The sequence below is a fragment of the Calonectris borealis genome, chromosome 4 (assembly GCF_964195595.1).
Source record: "Calonectris borealis chromosome 4, bCalBor7.hap1.2, whole genome shotgun sequence".
Classification (NCBI taxonomy): Eukaryota; Metazoa; Chordata; class Aves; order Procellariiformes; family Procellariidae; genus Calonectris; species Calonectris borealis.
Window position 1 is genome coordinate 27,195,618 of NC_134315.1, and position 19,501 is coordinate 27,215,118.

The 19,501-nt window shown below is 40.6% G+C and overlaps 1 protein-coding gene across 1 annotated transcript in view; it reads right to left on the reverse strand.

Moving 5' to 3' along the window:
- Nucleotides 1-19,501, reverse strand: part of APBB2 (amyloid beta precursor protein binding family B member 2) — a 190,240-nt gene that overhangs the window by 33,898 nt on the left and 136,841 nt on the right. Inside the window, exons 10-11 of the mRNA XM_075148973.1 lie at nucleotides 15,634-15,780; nucleotides 11,041-11,168 (exon numbers count right to left, since the gene is read on the reverse strand). Coding sequence (XP_075005074.1) covers nucleotides 11,041-11,168; nucleotides 15,634-15,780 — 275 coding nt within the window. The remainder of the gene's footprint in view (nucleotides 1-11,040; nucleotides 11,169-15,633; nucleotides 15,781-19,501) is intronic.

Genomic DNA, 19,501 nt, shown 5'->3' on the forward strand with positions numbered 1-19,501 from the left:
AGAACCTGCTAAGAAATAACATTTACACCATCCTGCCACTCCCAGAGGTATCACATTGATTTTGCTAAGGAGTATCCAGGTTTTCCAGGTCTGCATCTGTAAGTTGTGGACTAACCCAACTCCTGTTGAAGTTAATAAAAAACTTCACATCAATTATAAGGGGAATTTGGTCAGACTAAGGGGGCACACAAACATACACCCAGCCAGCTTTGAAATTAATCAAGGTAGGGAGAGGGGAACTTCAAGCAGTAAAATATTGACATTTTAGAGACAATTGAGTTATTATAAATTGAAATTCTTTTTATGGCATTAAGATGAATAGCATTTATGTGAAGCAGACCATCATCATGACTGATATAATGCATACAGATTTTTCAGTGTCATTAAGCACAACTTTCTTTTTGCAAAAATAGGGATGTTCATGTAACACAGTTTCTAAATACAAAACGAACTCAGTCAGTAAAAAAACCCTAAATGTTTAAGACACTTGAATTATCTGTTGAAAAAACATTTTTTAGCTTACTCAAATTCGTGTTCACGTTTCTGCTAATCAATCTGCACATATCAAAGAGACTTTAGCAGGCGATCTACCTCCATTGCCAGAGGGCAAATCGTGCTGAATACCACTGACAAACAAAGGCCCTTTTCCCTGATGGAGCCAATGTTAGGAATCAAGCCAACATACCATCCTCTGAATTAAAAGCCTGAAGTTAAAATACTTTCTGAATACATGTAATGGGTAAGACAGTATATGCTATGATTTACATAAAGATGTACCGCATATAAATATTTGAATTGCAATCAGCTAGTAGCAAACGTGGAAAAGCATCCCAAGGCAGATGTAACATTTAAATAATTGAAGTGGTAAGTTGATAGCAAGAGCATCCTCTTATATTTTAGAGGTACATTCCAAATTATTATACCAGTGCAGTCCAGTCAAGTCTGTGACTGTGCTTAGAAAGAGACACATGACAAAATTTGGACCTTATTTGACTATAGAATATAGCAAATTCCAGAAGACCTTCAGTGGTCTACAAATACGTAGGCGTGTCGTAAGTTCCCTTGATATCAGGAGTGTAACACTGATGCGAACATGAAAAATGTGTTTATGTAGCTGGATGTAAATATTTACACAGTAAAGGCATATATAGAAACATCCTCTCTCTCTCTAACCCACTAGTACAGTATGGGCATAAACTGTTTGGACAGGAAGAAGAACTAGAGACAGGTCACTTGCTGGCTGTACTTTTGCTTTTTAATTTGTCCCACATTTCATTAAGCAGCATAACACAGAGATAATCAAATGAAACCCTTTCCATTACACAGTAAATTTTCTCCTCTGAATTACTTTTTCAGAAAGTATTTGCCCGGTTAGTAACAATTTTTAGGAAGTCAAATTTTTGCCTACAATAGAAAACAGTAAGCATAGCGAATATATATCTTACAAAAAGCTGACTTTTCAAGTAAACCACCACACAACAGAAAAGTCTGTTACTGCTCATACAAGCAGACTATAATCAAGGTAACAAAGAGCTGTATTGAACATCTCAGCCAGCATGGTGCTTGTAAGTATTCTTAGCACAATTTTTCTTAAAACAGGGCTCTTTCCTTCAGTGGTCTATGCTCTCTGTGATTTTTCTCCTCAGAAGGTTTTTATGTGCCCACCCTATTAGTAATTGAACAGCTTCAAAATAAATTAGACTAGCAAAGTGAAATCACTAGTAGACTAATTTGGTTTTCTCTTATCTGCTACAGAGACCTTAGACTGGACAAGGTCTTGAGATGAGAACGGAAGAATACAGTAAAGTTTTTTGGGTTTTTTTTTGAAGAAAAGTGTTTTCGAATTGATATTATTTGACAGCTTTCATAAGGCTGTCAAAGCCTAATTCTCTCGTGAAAATTTATTCCATAGGTGGCTCCCTCTATACACAGTCCCTACTGTTGACACATCATCTGAGAGATGTATAACTAAGAGTCTAACTTCAGTGCCGCTGAAGATGAGGTGTGAAAGGCACCTTTCACACCTCAAGCTTTCAATCGACTCCAACTGGTTTGGGAAGGAGGATGCTATTTTTTGTTAGCATAGCCTCCGCTGAGAGGAAGCAACAGCATGTGAACGCACCCAAGTACATGACCAGGCAAAGTAAATAAGGTAAGTTTAAACCACCTTTGATCGTCACTTAAAACCAAAGCTTCTAACTGGTTGTTGAAAACAAGGAGTGCTGCGGAGAGCCTGGGAGCAGGATGTTTGCTGTTCACAGCTACGGAGCTGGAGAGCAGCTGCTTTTTGCATCACTTCCATCACTGTTTTTCCACAGAGTTAAAGCAGCAGTTAAATATAGGAATTCAGCCTGGATGTAGCATCTGCTTGATTAACACACAGTGAAAAGAATAATAGAAGAAAGCATCTGACTTCCACCCCAAACTGGCAGTCAGTAGCTCTCCTGAACCACAGACACTTTCACAGACGGCTCAGGCTATTCTCAAGGGACCTGTGCGATAGCCACTGAAGTCCATAGATTGCCTTAGTTGTATCCTAAAGCATTTGAGTTTAATAGCTGGAATCATAGGGAATGTGTGGAGATTTTCTATCACAAATCTGTAGAAACACTTTAAGCCAGGGACTCGATCAATATGCCGTCAGTTTATTAATTGAGACAACATGACTACATCACAGTGGTTATTTGTAGCCCAGGTTTAGACACATCATTTGTCTTAACTGAAAACTTTACAGTTGAAGAATTCCAAGTGCCATTTAAAAAGTCGGCCTCCCAGAAGAAACACTAGATACAATTTCCAAATTATTATTATTCCAAATGCAGTGTTTTCCATTATTTCCTGAAAACAAATATAGAATACTGAAGACATTCTACAATAAAATACTTAAACAGGATTCTGTTTAAGGTGACTAAGCATTTGTTGCCATGCTGAAGCCGCTAGCACAGCAAGTGACATGTTTTAAGTGGTTGTCTGGTTGTTTTTCCAAATAAGAAGGTTAGCCTCCCTCCTGCTATTTTTCCCACTTCTTTACAAGCAAATGCCACAGCACCACCCTGAGCTCTCCTTCTGGGGCTTCTCTGTTCCTCTCCTGCCCTCCCACAGAAAGCCTTACAATTCTCCTCTTCTGTGTTTGTCCCAATTCCCTTGCTCCATGAGACTTCCCCGCACTTGTGCTAACCTACCAGCCTATTCTATTTCTTCTATGCTTCTCAGCTGCTCTTTCTGCATTTAAGCTTTTCAAAGGTTACCAAATATCTATAGCTCCATGGCCGAAATTCTCCCTAAGCATATCCTTTTTTCTCAGCTGCTATCAAAGGGTGAATCCATCGTATCATAAGCACCTGAGCTGCTCACATGACTCATCTGTAAAACAGAAAAATCCCTCACTGTCACATGTAATCATTTTTCATCTCCTTAGTGGCATTAGGCAGAAAGGATAGAGTGATGTTGCCCTTACACAGTTGAAGCCACTATTGATACAAAACCATCCATTGGTGCAAAACTATGGGTGCTTATTTCAAGTTAATATGGGCCTATTTCAATGCATCTTCAGTCTACCATGTCTTTCACGTTAAATCCCAAAACTAAAATAAACCAGTTTTATTAATCAAAGTAAGAATGCACACATACAGCTTTTTGCACCCACTTAACTATATTTCTTTGAAAATACATTCATTCTGTAAGCTTGACTGGATTTCCCCTTTCACAGCTGTATTGTTTTACTACCCCTTCCTAGAACATGCTGCACTTGCAAACAGTAATGTCAGGCCTTATGGATATAAATGGGAAGTTTTGTACAAATAATCACCTAAACTATTTCTTAGTGAGAGGGGAAAATGCTATCCAAACATACAGAAAAGGATATTCAGATGCAGTTGGCTTAGGGAGGGACGAGGGGCCCAAGAAAGCTGGTTAATATTCAAGGATCACCTCCTCCAAGCTCAGGAGCGATGCATCCCAACAAAGAGGAAATCGGGCAAAAACGCCAGGAGGCCTGCATGGATGAACAAGGAGCTCCTGGACGCACTCAAACACAAAAAAGAAGCCTACAGAGGGTGGAAGCAAGGACAGGTAGCCTGGGAGGGATACAGAGAAATTGTCCAAGCAGCCAGGGATCAGGTTAGGATCCGCGGCAATCCGAAGCACAGATACTGGCTGGGCAGAGAATAGATTGAGAGCAGCCCTGAGGAGAAGGACTTGGGGTGTTGGCTGATGAGAAGCTCAACGTGACCTGGTAATGTGCGCTTGCAGCCCAGAAGGCTAACCGTATCCTGGGCTGCATCAAAAGAAGCGTGGCCAGCAGGTCAAGGGAGGTGATTCTCCCCCCTACTACGCTCTCGTGAGACCCCACCTGGAGTACTGCATCCAGCTCTGGGGCCCCCAACAGAAGAAGGACATGGACGTGTTGGAGTGAGTACAGATGAAGGCCACAAAGATGATCAGAGGGCTGGAGCATCTCTCCTATGAAGACAGGCTGAGAGAGTTGGGGTTGTTCAGCCTGGAGAAGAGAATGCTTCGGGGAGACCTTATAGCAGCCTTCCAGTACCTAAAGGAGGCCTACAGGAAAGCTGGAGAGGGACTTTTTACAAGGGCATGTAGTAATAAGACAAGGGATAAGGGCTTTAAACTGAAGAAGAGTAGATTTAGATTAGATATAAGGAAGAAATTCTTCACTAAGAGAGTGGTGAGTTACTGGAACAGGTTGCCCAGGGAAGCTGTGGATGCCCCATCCCTGGAAGTGTTCAAGGCCAGGTTGGATGGGGCTTTGAGCAATCTGGTCTAATGGAAGATGTCCCTGCTCATGGCAGGAGGGTTGGAACGAGATGATCTTTAAGGTCCCTTCCAACTCAAACCATTCTATGATTCTGTGATAAAGCAAAAGATTACTCTTAAAAACCAGCTAAGAATATGGGTCAGAAAAGCCAGTAAAATCCTTTTCCTCCAGTGTAATCCCTCACCTATGCCCTGTTTGCATGATTCCTCACAGTATGTTTTGCCCTTATTCCAAGGTTACGGGGACCGAATAGGCAATTTTGATTAATGGTGTCTCCGAGCTTGAGGAGTTCAGCTGGAATTACACACTCTTTGAAGGGCGTTATCTCTTCAGAAGAGCAGGTGCAAACACCATCTCAGTTTTAATTTATTTTATTTTCTTCTTTTCTTGACCACATCCCTTTAATGCAGAAGAGAAAGTTTATTATTTATTATCTCATACAGCTTGATAAGCTTCTCTCAAGGAATCGGAGAAAGACTCAATCTCACAGCACATTCAATCATCACCTCAAAGGGAAGGCAAGCCCAGAAGACCACACCTCCCTGAACGACACAGCTATAAGCCACACTGCATGACTGAAGTCTGATGTTGTGTTGCTAGTATGCAAAATATTTTCTGAAAGGGGGAGCAATAAATTACAGATACAACAGGATACCCCAACCACACTAAACTTGTATTTATTGTCTGTTCTTCTCTTAGCTTTTAATTGTCTAGTTAAGGCCAGGTATCCCTCCTAAAATCTCATGTCCACGTGACAGACATACACTGGAGCTCAAGCCAGGTAATATATGTAAATACACAGTCTCAGCTAGGAAATAAGAGATCATAACCCCCTGAGACAGGTACTCGACCTGCAGCAGAGCTTCCACATTCCCCAACTCGCCCCTTTTCTGTCCTCTAACAAATCAGTTCTTGCTCAGACACGTCCCTGCCCCTCTTAGCTTGAGATGCACTCAAAACTAAAAATAAAACATTTAACCTGCTGTAGCACTGTTGCTCAAGTGAAAACTTCCAATTCTGCATGTCTAGAGAAAGGTTCCTAAATCTGTATTTATGTATTTGATTTTCAAAAGCAACTGAATGTATGGAGATCCTGCTGAAGTCAGTGGACACTGCAGGTGTTAAACACCTCTGCAACGAGGCCATTTTTATTTTGCTGTTGAAACAGCAAGATAGGATACTATTTTTAATTCCCCATATTTTGAGGAATCTGAGCCACCACTTTATGCCATTTCCTCCTCATCTTTACAGAAATTTGTCCCATTTTCTCACTCATAATCACCCCCGAACAGCTCCTAAGATAACAGAGCTCAGGTAATTTCTGTTTTGTTGTTATGACTTTCTTCTCTTCCAGCCTTACAGGATTATGCCCATCTGACTTGGGGCTATCCATTTAGCTGTCTGCCCTCCCTTTTTGAGGCAGCTTGAGCCTCATCTTTGGCACGTGCATCATCCTACTCTATTCTTCTCCGCCTTTCTCCCCTTTTTGATTCCCAGCCTCATCTTATTCCCTGATATTTAAGCTGCAGAAAAACAGCAGCAGTTCAAAGAAGCAGGGCAATGGACATCCACAGAGATCCCCACCACCTGCCAAAATAGGCATTATTAGGCAGAGGAGGGAGCACAATGCTTTCACACTGTCTAGTCACAGAGCCTACAATCGGAAAACCCCAATATCAGAGAACCTGCCTCTCCATCACTTAGGAAGCAAGAGCAACTGCCCTCCCTCCTCAGCCTGCCAGGGAAACACACAAACTGTACAGAGAAAACAAACCTGGGCTATGTGATGACAAAGCTCGTGGATGAACAAAGACACGTGCTACGTGTTTTGTCCAACATGCCAGGTGCCCATACCGTCCAGCAACTGGTTGCATATTCAGTCCCATCAAAGCTGTTTCTGGAACCCTCCTGGCCAGGTAATGGCTGAATTTTTCAGCTGGAATATACTGCTGTTGTACGGAGACACCACGACAGAAGGAACCATTTAGGCAATTAAAGTCTCATAGAAGTTGAGGCGGGCTTTGGATTGGTGGAAGAGCAATGAAGATAAAGGAGGATTCAGGGAAATGTGCTAATGGAAACTCTTTTACAAAATTGATGGGCCATTACCTTTTCTCTCTTCCTTGTTAGCGGGCTGCTCAGAAAGCAAAGGGCATGCATCAGCAGTTGAGAAGGGGAGACAAAACCCAACCTGAGGAATGATTAATGTACTGTCCTGCAGTTCACAAGTGAAAAGAACAACCCTTTTATAGCTTCAGTAGGCTAATATTTTCCAACATGCTTTTAAAGCCCAGAAAAAAAACATGCCATGGGCTGCTTGTTAAGAAGCAAACATAGCACTGACAATTACTCACTGTATACCTGTGATACCACAAATCCTCCATGTGACAATGACCTTACTGATCTTGAAATCAAACTATTTAAGCAAGTATGAGGACTTTTCTTATTAACAAATAATATTAAATGCATCATCATGGCTCTGGTTTCAGTACAGCAGGAGAGGAAGACTGTACAAACAGAGTACAGTGGCTTTTACTGTTAAAAATACCACACGACATCACCTAAGAAACAGTCTGCCAAAAGGATGGACAGATACAGTACGTTTATTTTCCTTTAATGCCCGTATATACGTATCAAACATAGGCGCTCAGAGTCTACACATATTTTACTGACTGATTAATTGAAAACAAGGGATGCTACCGTTCAAAACACGAAATTGCCACAGAGCCTAAGTCAACAAAATGATGAAGCCCCTGCTTATAACAGAACTGTTTTAAATGAAGTAACTCTAGAGGTCAAGGTAATAGTGTAATGTATGGGGAGAGTGTTTACAGTGTCCTGGAAGACATTTCTGCCTGAGGTGATTAGCAGACACATCTTCAGATCAAACTGAGGATCCGCAGTTCTCCGTATTTCATCAATCTTTCATTACGGCATAGCTTAGAAAATCATCTGGTCAGGTGTCACTAGAAAACCTTTTCATCTTCCAAAGCAAAATCTACCCAAACAAATCACTACAAGCAAAATACAGTTAAAAAGGAGGGCCTGCAGATCGTTATGGGGTTCAAATAGCTCAAAATAGAGGAAAATATATATTTCTACAATATTTTTAAATTTAAACACTGCCTTTCACAATAAACCCAATATATTTTATTATACAGGCTCTTGGACCAGAAGATGTAGCTAATTAACAACATTGATGTGAACAACTTCTGGAAGAGCTTCATCCCAGAAACTGGGATTTCATCAACTTCCTGGACAATTAATCCTCCAAAGCAGCAATGCGTTCCCCTCACTTTTCTCTGATGATGGCAAACTCATAATCAGGGAAAATTGCTTTTGCAATCAGTGAATGGCTCTGGTGTTTCTCACCTCAGGACCGATAGGTAATTTTACCAGGATAAGCCCAAGGACTGCATGCTAATGTATATATGAAAAAAGATACAGTGCAATTTCCAGCTCAACAATATGGTTTTCTCAGCTCAGGTTCTCTTGTCATCAAAGGCTTTTTTCTTGTGTTTTGGTGCTTCTTCAAATTCTACATCATTTATGCTACGCTTCAAAGCATGTTTCCTATACTAAACCTCTCTATGCGCAAAACACATTGTACATCTGACTACTCAGTCATAAGTTCTTTCTGCTTGTCTTTTGGATCTTCTACCTGCTATTTAAATCACATGCAGTCTGACTTTACTTACAAATAATGGCTACACTGTTTTACCTACAATCTTATTTTTTAAAATGGGTCAATAAACAAATTAAATTTCAAAAAGAATGGGCTCCAGTCCTGAAAACCATACTGGACACAAGATTTCTGCAGAAGCATCCATCAAAATTCTTACAAAGGTCTAAGAATAGGAAAGCTCTGAAATCAAACTTCTTACGATAAAAAAAACAGATTCCAATAAAAGTGGCTAAGAACATTACTGTGCCAGCAAATGAAATATTAAGGCTGTTTTTGATTGTGTGTTTATATATTAAAACTTCAATAAATTATTTCTTGCTGTTGTTTACAGCAACTAATCAAGAAAAGTCATGATCTCTAGAAACAAGAAATGTTCACGTTCAACACAAAGGCCAATTCCCTCTTCTGACAGTAGAAACATGAGAAGAAGATTAGTTTATTTGCTCTACTAGGTTCTCTGTATTGTCAATGTCACAAATAAAATCTGTTTTCAGGCAAAGAGTAGAGGAAGCTTCTACCTTTTATGACCAAGAAGGAGATCACTAGGTTTGTTTTGTTTTGTTTTTAAACTTTGACATGCACTTCACCCACATACTCCATAACTACAATATTCTTCTTAATAAGAGACATGAGTTTCTGCAGAAGTCTCAACAGAACTGGAATTCATCTTTGGTCCCCAGACATGGCACGAAACTGGGCAGGAATGGGATCAGAGATGCTATTTCCTGTGCCTTGTACATAGCTTTTGGTAAATGTTGTGGGATACCCTGGCAGGTCGGAACAGACAGAACGACCTGGACACACACAACCTTTCCCACCAACTCCTGCCTTACCGATGGGGCTTATATTCATCTAGGAGAGTTTTCTATTGCCTCGCATCCCTGGGTCGGTTTCACCAAAAGCCTGACATGACATTCTTGGTGCCACATGATCGCAAAAGGCACATTTCTCTAAATGTCCCCTTTCAACGTCCACGTTTCTATGACCAGTTCTGTCTTTAGGAGAAGTATGTATCCAGTCTGGAGAAATGTGACTCATTATCTTATTTTATAAACAATACAATGGAACGATTTTATTTTCCAAAGAAATGTAAATATTTGAAAAAACAACTGTAAATGCTTCAAAAAAAAAAAGAAAGAAAAGCAAAGCTGGCTTCCTTTACTCTGTAAAGCTGCATCACATTTAGGTGCTCCTTAAGATGTTCTATTTATTTCCTGACCAAAGCGAGCTACCACAAAATCTGACTTGAAGGGAAATGTGCAATGCACTCATTTTCTGAGGCAAACAAAGCACTGCAATGGTTTATTCATAAGAAGTTAAAACCTCTTTACTTCCCACCATTTCAAACTGGATTCGCCCCTTTTAGATCTCTCAAAAATCTGCACCAATGGAAGTGAAAAACAGTAAAAAAACCAAAAACCCAACCATCAAACATTCATAGAAGTAAGAAGTTTAGAAAGATGGAATTGGGTCACAGAAACACTTACCACCTTTCCTTTTGGAATTTAGCCAGAGATAATCACAAACTTTGGGGGGGATTAAAGAAGTTTCACAAAATCTTTTACTGGGAAAGATTTTTCAGGTCCAAAATTACATTTCCCGTCAAAAGTCAGAGCCAAACCCCCCCACCCCTGCTATTGCAAGTATCTCAATAATCAAACATGGACACAAAAAGCAGCAGTTTGCTAGCATGATTCAATCCTTACTACCCATGTGTCAGGACGGGCACTGCCCGAAGATCCTGGAATTACTCAATGTGAATGGAAACATTTGATAGATCAAAACGCTCAACGGGACAGGGAGGCAGCTCGCTGTCCCGCTCTAAATAAGTCACCTTCACAATCCTGTTGCCACAGCAATGTTACATGACAAAGGAGGATGCTACCAAAAGAAGACCAGTCAGGAAGGAAAGCTAAGGACAGACTGCCTCCAGGGCAGGAAGGCCTTTAACACACACTCACGGTTGCTCCCTACGGCAAGGAAGAACTTCAGCTCGCCGGCAGTCAGGTTTCAGGGACAAACCTTAGTTTTCTACAACACCCTTAGGAATTTCCTTGCATCTAGATCTTTAGGTAATAATAATGGCTTAAAACCATTACTCTTCCCTCAATCCAACTTTTTTCTCCCTCAAATCAAGTATCTCAAGAAAGTAGAAACACATGCATACAGTCAGAGTGTAAGTAGCACATTTAACTTCGACCAGCAGGAAGACATGCTTTCACATAGCCAGGAGAAACATACTACAGGACATATTTGAAAACATGGTTTTATATAAAAAAGTATTATATATATCTGAAACAAAATAGTGTTGCGTGTGCAGTTTTATGCACCTGGCTGAATTAATCTGAAAGGTTTGCTCAATACACGTTTAACAAAACAGCATATAAGTGATAAACTATGAAAAGCAGAGATTTTAAAAAGTAACACCAGCAAGAAGAATTTACCCATCCTCTCACAGCCCCTGGGACACAATTACTCAATCAAATGAATAGGTTTGATACCTAACTTGCTCCAGGTGTATGCGTACTCTATATCAGCAGACAGAAATAGCACCAAGTCAAGAGGGATAAGGAGGACTCACCGGCCGTTGTCACGACCCACTCCCCAGACTCGGATGCTCACAATGGGCTGCGAATGAAGAACTGTGCGGTCCATGGGGTCAATCAGGTTCAGCATGTCATTTTCCAGTATAAGGTACATGTCTTTGCCCTGCAACTCCAGACAAAGCACAGTTACACAGTACGTCCCTCTCTCAAACTGACTGGGATCAAGGTGTTATGCCTATGCTGTTTAGACTTGCATCCTCTTAATTTACTCGAAGTTTCGGCTTGTTCCAAGAGCAATTGAAAACAAGTTAATTTACTTCTGGTGTGAAAAAGATCTAAGATAGTAACTTGCTACTACTGTATTTTTAAACAATCCCAATCACAAAAAGCGTTGATGTCTTTTAAATGCAACTGTTTGACTCACTCAACCCTAAGCTACTGAGTTATTAAACAAATTATGTGTTTATCCTTTCTCCAGTAAATTCTTCCAAATATATGAGAAGTCAAGAACTGTCTTCATAGTAAAAGCTTACATCAAAACCTGTACTCTTAAGGCAGAGTTTCTTCCTTCAAACAATGCGCTTTGTTTCCATAAACTTTAACCAATGGGTCATGGGAACAGAGAGCAATTTGTACATGTCAAAGGATTTATAGGATACTCTTTGAAGAAAGATTAATTAAAGGGGAAAACCTAGTATTAAGACATGAATCTGAATTCTGCTGGTGACTGCAGCAGCATGTCTGACTCCCTTATTCTTCTGGCAGGTAAGAAGGAGGAGAATGCTTTTTCCCCTTAGAGGTAACAAATTTAGCAGCACTTTTCCTTTTGATGTTAATTCACAAATGCTAATCTTCCCCCTATGGCTAGCATTTGCAAAAGGTCTGCTGCCTCTTCTATCACATCTAATAGCTCTCTTCTCAGAGGCTGTACACCTACTCTACAGACTGCAAGATCCCACAGAAATGATCCTGGACCTATTGCCGAGGTAAGACAAGCTCCTGCTGATAGAAGAAGAAGGTGGGAGCTATCAGCTAAATATAGAGTAATTTGTTTCCTCTCTATTGTGCCAGAATCTATAAATGAACAGAAAGAATGGAAAGGGTCTGACTTCCTACTGACAAATGTTTCAAAAATGACCTTTTTCTTCACCTCAGTGACACAGAAACCTTCTTCCCGCTTGGTTACAGTGGCTCAGGTCTTAATGACGTCAATTTTGTGTCTGTGTAAGACACACATTCATGTCACCCTGGGAGGGCCTGCTTCCAGGGTTTCCAGGCTAGGCAGCAAGGGGCAGGCACTGCCGACCGCCTCTCCCCCCACAGGTCTCCTAACAGGGATTCAGAGGGGAGCTGCGACACAGAGCAGGCAGTGCAAGTGCCGAGAGGGGTGTGGGAGAGGAGGGGACATAGGCTGGTATATGCCATGCCAACACAAGAACATTTTGCCTGATGGAAAAAGTACAGCTGTGGCCGAGATGCAAGGCTGGATCTATAGACTGCTCCTAGAGAAGCAGAAACAGATGTAGCTGCGATAACCATGCATGTAAATGGGGCGAATCAGCAGCATTGAACTGCTTGTGGCATGCAGAAAAAGAAACATGGGAAATAAAACACAGAAGCCAGGATGGCACCAGGCAGACCAGGATGATGAAGGAAACCAATCAGAAAACAGAATCATCACAAAGAAAAACGGTGAGAAATTTACTTGGAGGTCAGAAGCAGTAAACAGATTATGTGAAGAATGTTACCGAGTGTCACAAAGATTGCTTTTTGGACCCATTTTCCACTTATATATTTGTTCCAGAAGGAAATTATTACAAGAAGGTAAAATCTGTTCATCATGCAAAATACACTGGGATTAGGGTAATAAAACTGAACCCAAATTAGCTGGAAAAGATTGGAGAATGGGCAGATAAGCAACATAAGTCATAGAAAATTATCCTTGCAATGCTCAAGGGATAGCTTGGCTGCAGCCAGAAGCAATATATTTTGCTAAGTTTTGTTGCCTTATTATACAAAAGCTATTTTAGAGATGAAAACACTGCAGAGGGCAAGAAGAAATAATTTAGACAGACTGGGCACTTGAACATAGGCCTCAATGTCTCAGACTGCTGAAGAGCTGCAGAGACCTGATGGTCCAAGATGAGGAAGGCTCTCACGGGAAGAGCCACACAGGGAAAGTGAATGAAGGAAATAAAGACTCAACCCCAGCAGTCTTTCAGGGAAGTGTTACATACTGTGGTATATAGGTCAATGGCAACAATGTATCTTTCTCATGTAAGTGATTTTGTTATGTACAGGAATATAATGGATGGCAAAGTAGCAACACAAACAGATGAGTTGCGTTTTTCTTCTTAGATTTTACAGAACTGAGGAAGTTAGAAATTTACAGGGAATTTCTTTTGGAGGGGAGTGGAGGGCATGAAATCCCACATTAAAGCCAGTGACAAAGCTGCTGTAGGGTCAGGATTTTACCCAGGGTGTGTGTTGCTTTGTTTTGTTTTGTGTTTTTAGATCATGAAAACTTGGGGATGGTCCTAGTTCCAATTTCACTTTCATTACAGTCTAGCTAAGATAAATCTTTAGGCAATCTTAAAACCTCTATCTGCAGTCATCAGTTCTAGCTTCATAATAGATTTCTGCTGTAAGTGCTCCATCTGATATGTCAGTGATGAGCACACTTTTTTCAGATTCCTCTCTAAAACGTGCCTCTTCCAATCACTCTTGAAGCATTACATTGCCAGCATAAAAATGTGGTTGTAATGATTTCTTTTAAAATCAAGGAGACAATTTACTTCAGGGGCCACCTATTCAAGCATAGTGTCTCTCTTGTTTTGTCAGGCTGATTTTTCCTTATTTTTTTTATGAATAGCATTCTTAATTAAAAGTTCCATTCAAGAGGACCAAAACTTTTCACCACTTTGGCTTGAGAACCTGCAAGGGTTTCCAGCAAAGAACAATGGGATTGACAGAGAGAAATATGGAAAAATGTGAACATTAACTCTTAAACCAGTGAACATTAACTCTTAAACCATAATAAAGCACACTATTTCAAAGTAAACGATATACTTCAAGTTGATCAAAATTCTGTCATCTGAAACATGGATGGGATTACACACATGTAAAGAGAGTGGGTTTTTTTCCCTCCCGGGGTCAGCAGTAAGTCCAAATTCCATGACTGACACATCTCTAATTGCTTGTCTAGCTATTTTAACTAAATAAAACTGTTCCCAGAAGTAAGGAAAAGGGAGATCAATATTATCTTGTTCATTTATACGTACAATATACATTTCTTACATAGAAAAACCCTTCTGAAATTACTTTAGATAGGGCACTCTACATGTGTCCCTTGAAACATCACTTCCATTTTTAAACAGGCACTTTCTCCAAGTTGCTCCTCTGAAGCATCTCTGCATTGTTGTGGTCATAGCCAGGATGCTGGACTCAAGCCTTAGACTGTAACAATAACTTGGGAAACCAAACGATATTTTTCCTGAGATTTTTACTGAAACAGACAAGTCAGTCTTTCAATTCCTCTGCTGTTTGGCAGTGCCGTTTCTCTTCGATCACACAAGTGAAGGTTACCACACTCACATGACTTTTGCATTCAGATCTTGTGTAGTAAATCCACATTAGTGTAACCCTCCTGAAAACATGTCAGGAGAGAGGTAGAGAATAAGGTTTGGCTGAAGTTTAAATTGTTCCATGAACAATCAAATAATGAAGATGTTTTTCTATGGGTTTGTCTCCCGTGTCCTCTGTACATCGCACCACTATAACCTCACCTTTTCCTTTCTTCTTGTTTCACTTACTGATCCCTCCACATCTTCCACTCCTTCATCTGTCCCCAGCACACCTCTTTTCCAAACCACAATACCTCTAGCTTCCTTCAAGTTTCCCCCTGAGCTCCCACAGTGTTATCCTGTCTTTGCTGCCAATTCAGAAAGAAGCACAGAGCTTGCATGGTTCAGTTGATGAAGATGTACTGACCCACCAGCAAACCAAGAAAGAGGAGAGCTGGGCTCTCTGTTTTTCCCTCACTGTGTGGGAATTTGGCATCCTTCAAAACTGGATGATACTGGTGAACCGATTCAAGAGTTATTGGAGAGGAACCAACAGACAGACTGATGACATACAATTAATTTCCTTCTGAAACACTGATAAAATAATAATCTTAAAATAAGCCATCTGTACACCATTCTCAATCTTCTCATTCATTTCAGAAGCACGGGGTTTCTGGGTTTCCTTAAAGCCCTTTATGTCACCAGGAAACCTGTGAAATTGCTGTTCCAAAGCACCACTCTCAAACCTTTGGTCAGGAGAAAGACTTCCACGGATTTCAACAGTTTGGTTTGTGTGCCCCCAACACTGTTATTGCACATGTGTGTACTAGCACAGATGTAAACACGAAGGTGAGATCTTTGTGGCATCTGCTGCCCTGAGCAGTTTGGAACAAAAACATCAACAATTTCCTTGAACTCTTTTATATTTTTTGGCAGTGCCAGCTAGGATAGGGAAATCCCAAACACATAGCATGGACATATTTGCTTGCAGAGTCGTTCTTTCAAGATGTTTTACAACACAAGAAGGGATGTTCCAAGAGGAGGAGTAGTTCACCCCATTCTTACCTCTCCCCAAATGCCAACAGTGTCTCTGATGTCGTTTTTACAGTAAGAGAGTTGTCTGATGCAATTGTTCACAGCAACACTGCTTTTTCCAGGAGCCAGATCTTCTTCTGCCATTTCTACCCAGCCCAGAGATCGCACAGCAAAGCACTAAAAAGAAACCAGAAAATATCTGAACACATATCGGAGCACACAACACGCTGCTGTATCCAGCTATGAAAATCTTGTCATGCAACAGAAACTAGTCAGTTAAGGTTAAAGATCCCTGGCTAGGAGGAAAACAAAATCAAGGCCTTGTAGATGAGCTTATGCTCAAAGATAAATAAATCAAAATATAATTTCAGAATGGCAAAGTGAAAACATTCGAAGGAACAAAGAAGAATATATGACTTGCCAGGAAAGGTAGCTGTAGAGGTAACTGCAATGCTTTACAATAAAATACTTTTGCTAATATAAAGGAGGAAACAAGGGACCAGTAAATAGTAGGACACACAAACACAGAGAAATAAGGGAAAAAGCACAACTACAGATATAGAAGAACTGAAATTTTAGCTAGCATCTAGAGCTCTAATTGAAAAGAAAGAAAATACTATTGGATTACATCTGTTTGAGATTCACGCTCACAGTATATCTCACTGCCTGGCTTTTAACCAGAAAATCAAGGGGTTTTTTGTGGATTACAGCAATCATTTCTGCAGTAAGTTTAACTAAGGTGGCAAACAATAACAAATTCAAAGCACTAACAAAAAGATAAGCTATCATAAGAGGAAAGCAGGCTTTGTTCTACAAGAAATTAAAAATTACCTTTAAAATAAAACAATCTAATTATACAGTTTTTTAGCAGAAGGATGTTTAGCCAACCAGAGCACTCAGTTGGCAGAACAAGCCAAGATGACATTACTTTGCACATATGGTGCTTTTTGCAAACAAAACAAAATGGGAGAAATTGAATGGCACCATCTCTACCCTACATCTACTAGAGTAGGGAATAAAAAACTTTAATTCTGAAAAAACACTGCGCATTTGCTCTCAGGCTTTACAATGGGTGAAATACAGACCTCACGCTAAGTCAAAAGGAGTTTGTCTACGAGACCAAGATTTCCTCTGGAGAACATTATGGCTACATCTCATTCTCAAATGGCAACGCACCGCCAGTGACGGAAGCACAACAGACTTACTGGTGTACCTCCTTAATAGGCACATCAAACATATATGATGGGCCCTAAAAGTTCATCAATAATAGTTCCTTAATGACCCCATACCAAATTCCTGCTATCTTCTAGGTATTCAATATGGCAACAGACACCGCCACCGAACACTGCCAAATCAAATGCCATCCCATCTCTGAGCTCCGGTTTCCCTGCACAATATGAAGAAACACTTGGCTTGAGTCAGTGATTAGATAGTGCATCAGCACTGACATAAAGTTGCACTCACTTCTTACACCCAAATCCTCTTTGCTAACCATGATGCCTCCTACAGAGGTGCAGGATTCAGCAGGCACAAATTCCAAAAGTAGAAGGGAGACAATTTACAATTAATAACTGAAAATCTGCCATCATATAACATCTCTGTTCTTTCACCCCGAGCCTCCCCTTCCCAAGACGGATCAAGTATTGACGTCAGTTATTACTCAGTCCTTGGTACCCTGCTTGCTTTGGTGTTATTCATATGTTTCTTCTGAAATGTTATGCTGTCCTGAAAGGCTATGTTGTTCTGGTGAACTGACTTGCAATTGTTTCAGTCAATCCAGTTCCCTGTTAGGTACTCAGCGCAATTTTGACCTTGCAAAGACCAACACTCATTGTCCAGTGCTGCCGCGTTGTGCCACAGAGCTTTCTTTGCTGTCAGCAGCATCCTGCGGGTCTCCAGAAGGCAGGCAGTGATCCTGGGAGCTGCTCGAAGGAAGCCGGCACCAGTGACCGCTGGGAGCCACGCTGCCTCCGAGACACTGCCCACACAGGCACACAGCCCAGCAGCAGCAACAGCAGGTCCACGCTGGAGTTACCAATTAATCCCTCTTCTTGAGATGCAGTAAATAAATCAGCTTCACAGTTCAAAAGCAGACACTGAATATTTATTTGCCACCTTCTAAAAAATGCTGTGAAGTCAGTGAAGTAGATCAAGCTCACGCACCATCACTGGTGTGCCATTTGGGAACCACTGCCCTCAAAAAAAGACCCCAAAACACCAAGGTATTTTAAATATGCATAATATGTCAACTTTGGCAAACTAAGGGAGGAATAAAATTCACCAGTGAGTAAAAAGATGAACAAGTTTCTCCTGCCTGCCCTGTAAAACTTCTCTCCTCCTTCAGCCTTCCTTCAGCTTGCACAATACACTCCTCCAGCCTACTTCGCCACGCAGAAAACCCAGCCGAAGAGCCTGCCTCTTGTACCTCTGGTACCTACTCCAATGACCCACTAATGATGCATCTCATCTAAGCTATCAGACAGCAAATACACTCTGCAAATTGTGTGAAACCCTTTAGTGAGTGTGGGTGAAAAATTAAAGCCTCCCACGCCTCCAGATTTTTTGTGGCTGGTTTTTAAAAATTATTATTATTTTTTTGCTTTGCAAACAAGGAAACAATATGCAAATTCTCCTACACTGCTGCTTCCTGACCCAGCTTTGCCGGAAACCCACAAAAGCACTGGCTTTCAGATTTTAAAGGGAGATGAAGGAGAAAGTGAAAGAGAAAACAAAGGAGGGGTCACCACTCAGGGGTGCTCTTCACTTCAGGGCTACATAAGATACTAAAATATCAATTTTTTAGCAATTATTAAGATCATCTAATTTCAAGATTGCAGTATTGTTTTTGGCATATCAGATGCTCATGAATCTTGCTGAAAGTGCTGCGATGCCCATTGGGGTATTAAATATTTATCTCTGCAAGCTTTTAAAATACAGATTTTTACTGTGCCAGAAGAAAGGGTTTTTTACAAGTATTTCAATATTAAATTGAGTAACAGAATACTAGCAGAGAGAAACATTTTCTAAATCATTTAAGAGAGGTGAATAACTAAATATATACACTAAGCATATTGTTTCCTCATTATTCTTCATATTTCAACCACATCTGCAATTTGTTAGCTGCTTTCCGAACACAAGTCCTTGCACTGAACAGAGTATACCTTAAGAAGGCAAAAAACTGGTGAAAGACAATCAGTTCAAGTTGACAGCAGGTAAATCTCTTATTAGTAAAGATGGTAAACTGTTTTGGTATTTCTTTCCTGGCCATTTTTATACTATGTTTAAAATTCTCCAGTGGTGGCATCCACTGTATTTCTTTCCCTTCCCAGCCCACTGTCATGACAGTAGAGTGAGCTGAATGAGCCACACTTCTTGTCCATCTCACGTATTCCCCTCCATGTGAAAGGCTTGACTTCCTTCCCCACTTCCAGTCCCTCTCCGTGCTTCCAAGCCAGGTAGACGTGAGAAACCCAGTTGGCTTCTGGCACCTGGCAAGATTTTGTTTGTGTGTTTTACAAGAAGCCCTTACCATAACCCAAATAAAATGCTTCAGAACAGCTTCATCAAAACAAACTGATCTCCCAAAGACTCACTACAAACAAAAAACCTCTCAATAAAACCCAGAAGGACTCAACACCCCACCCACAAAGCAACACAATGCCTATGTACCTGAGGATACACATGCAAGAAACATTCTTTTGCTCAAAATACACTTAGAGACCAAAAATCATCTACTTCTTGGTTGGCTCTAACTGAATACACATGCTGGCATAACTCAGAAGTGATGGTAGACCTTCATGCAGATTTCAGCAGTAGAAAATATGAGGACTCAGAATAACATGTAATACATACCACAGTTCATTTATCATCAGTATAATAGATAACAGAAGTATATATA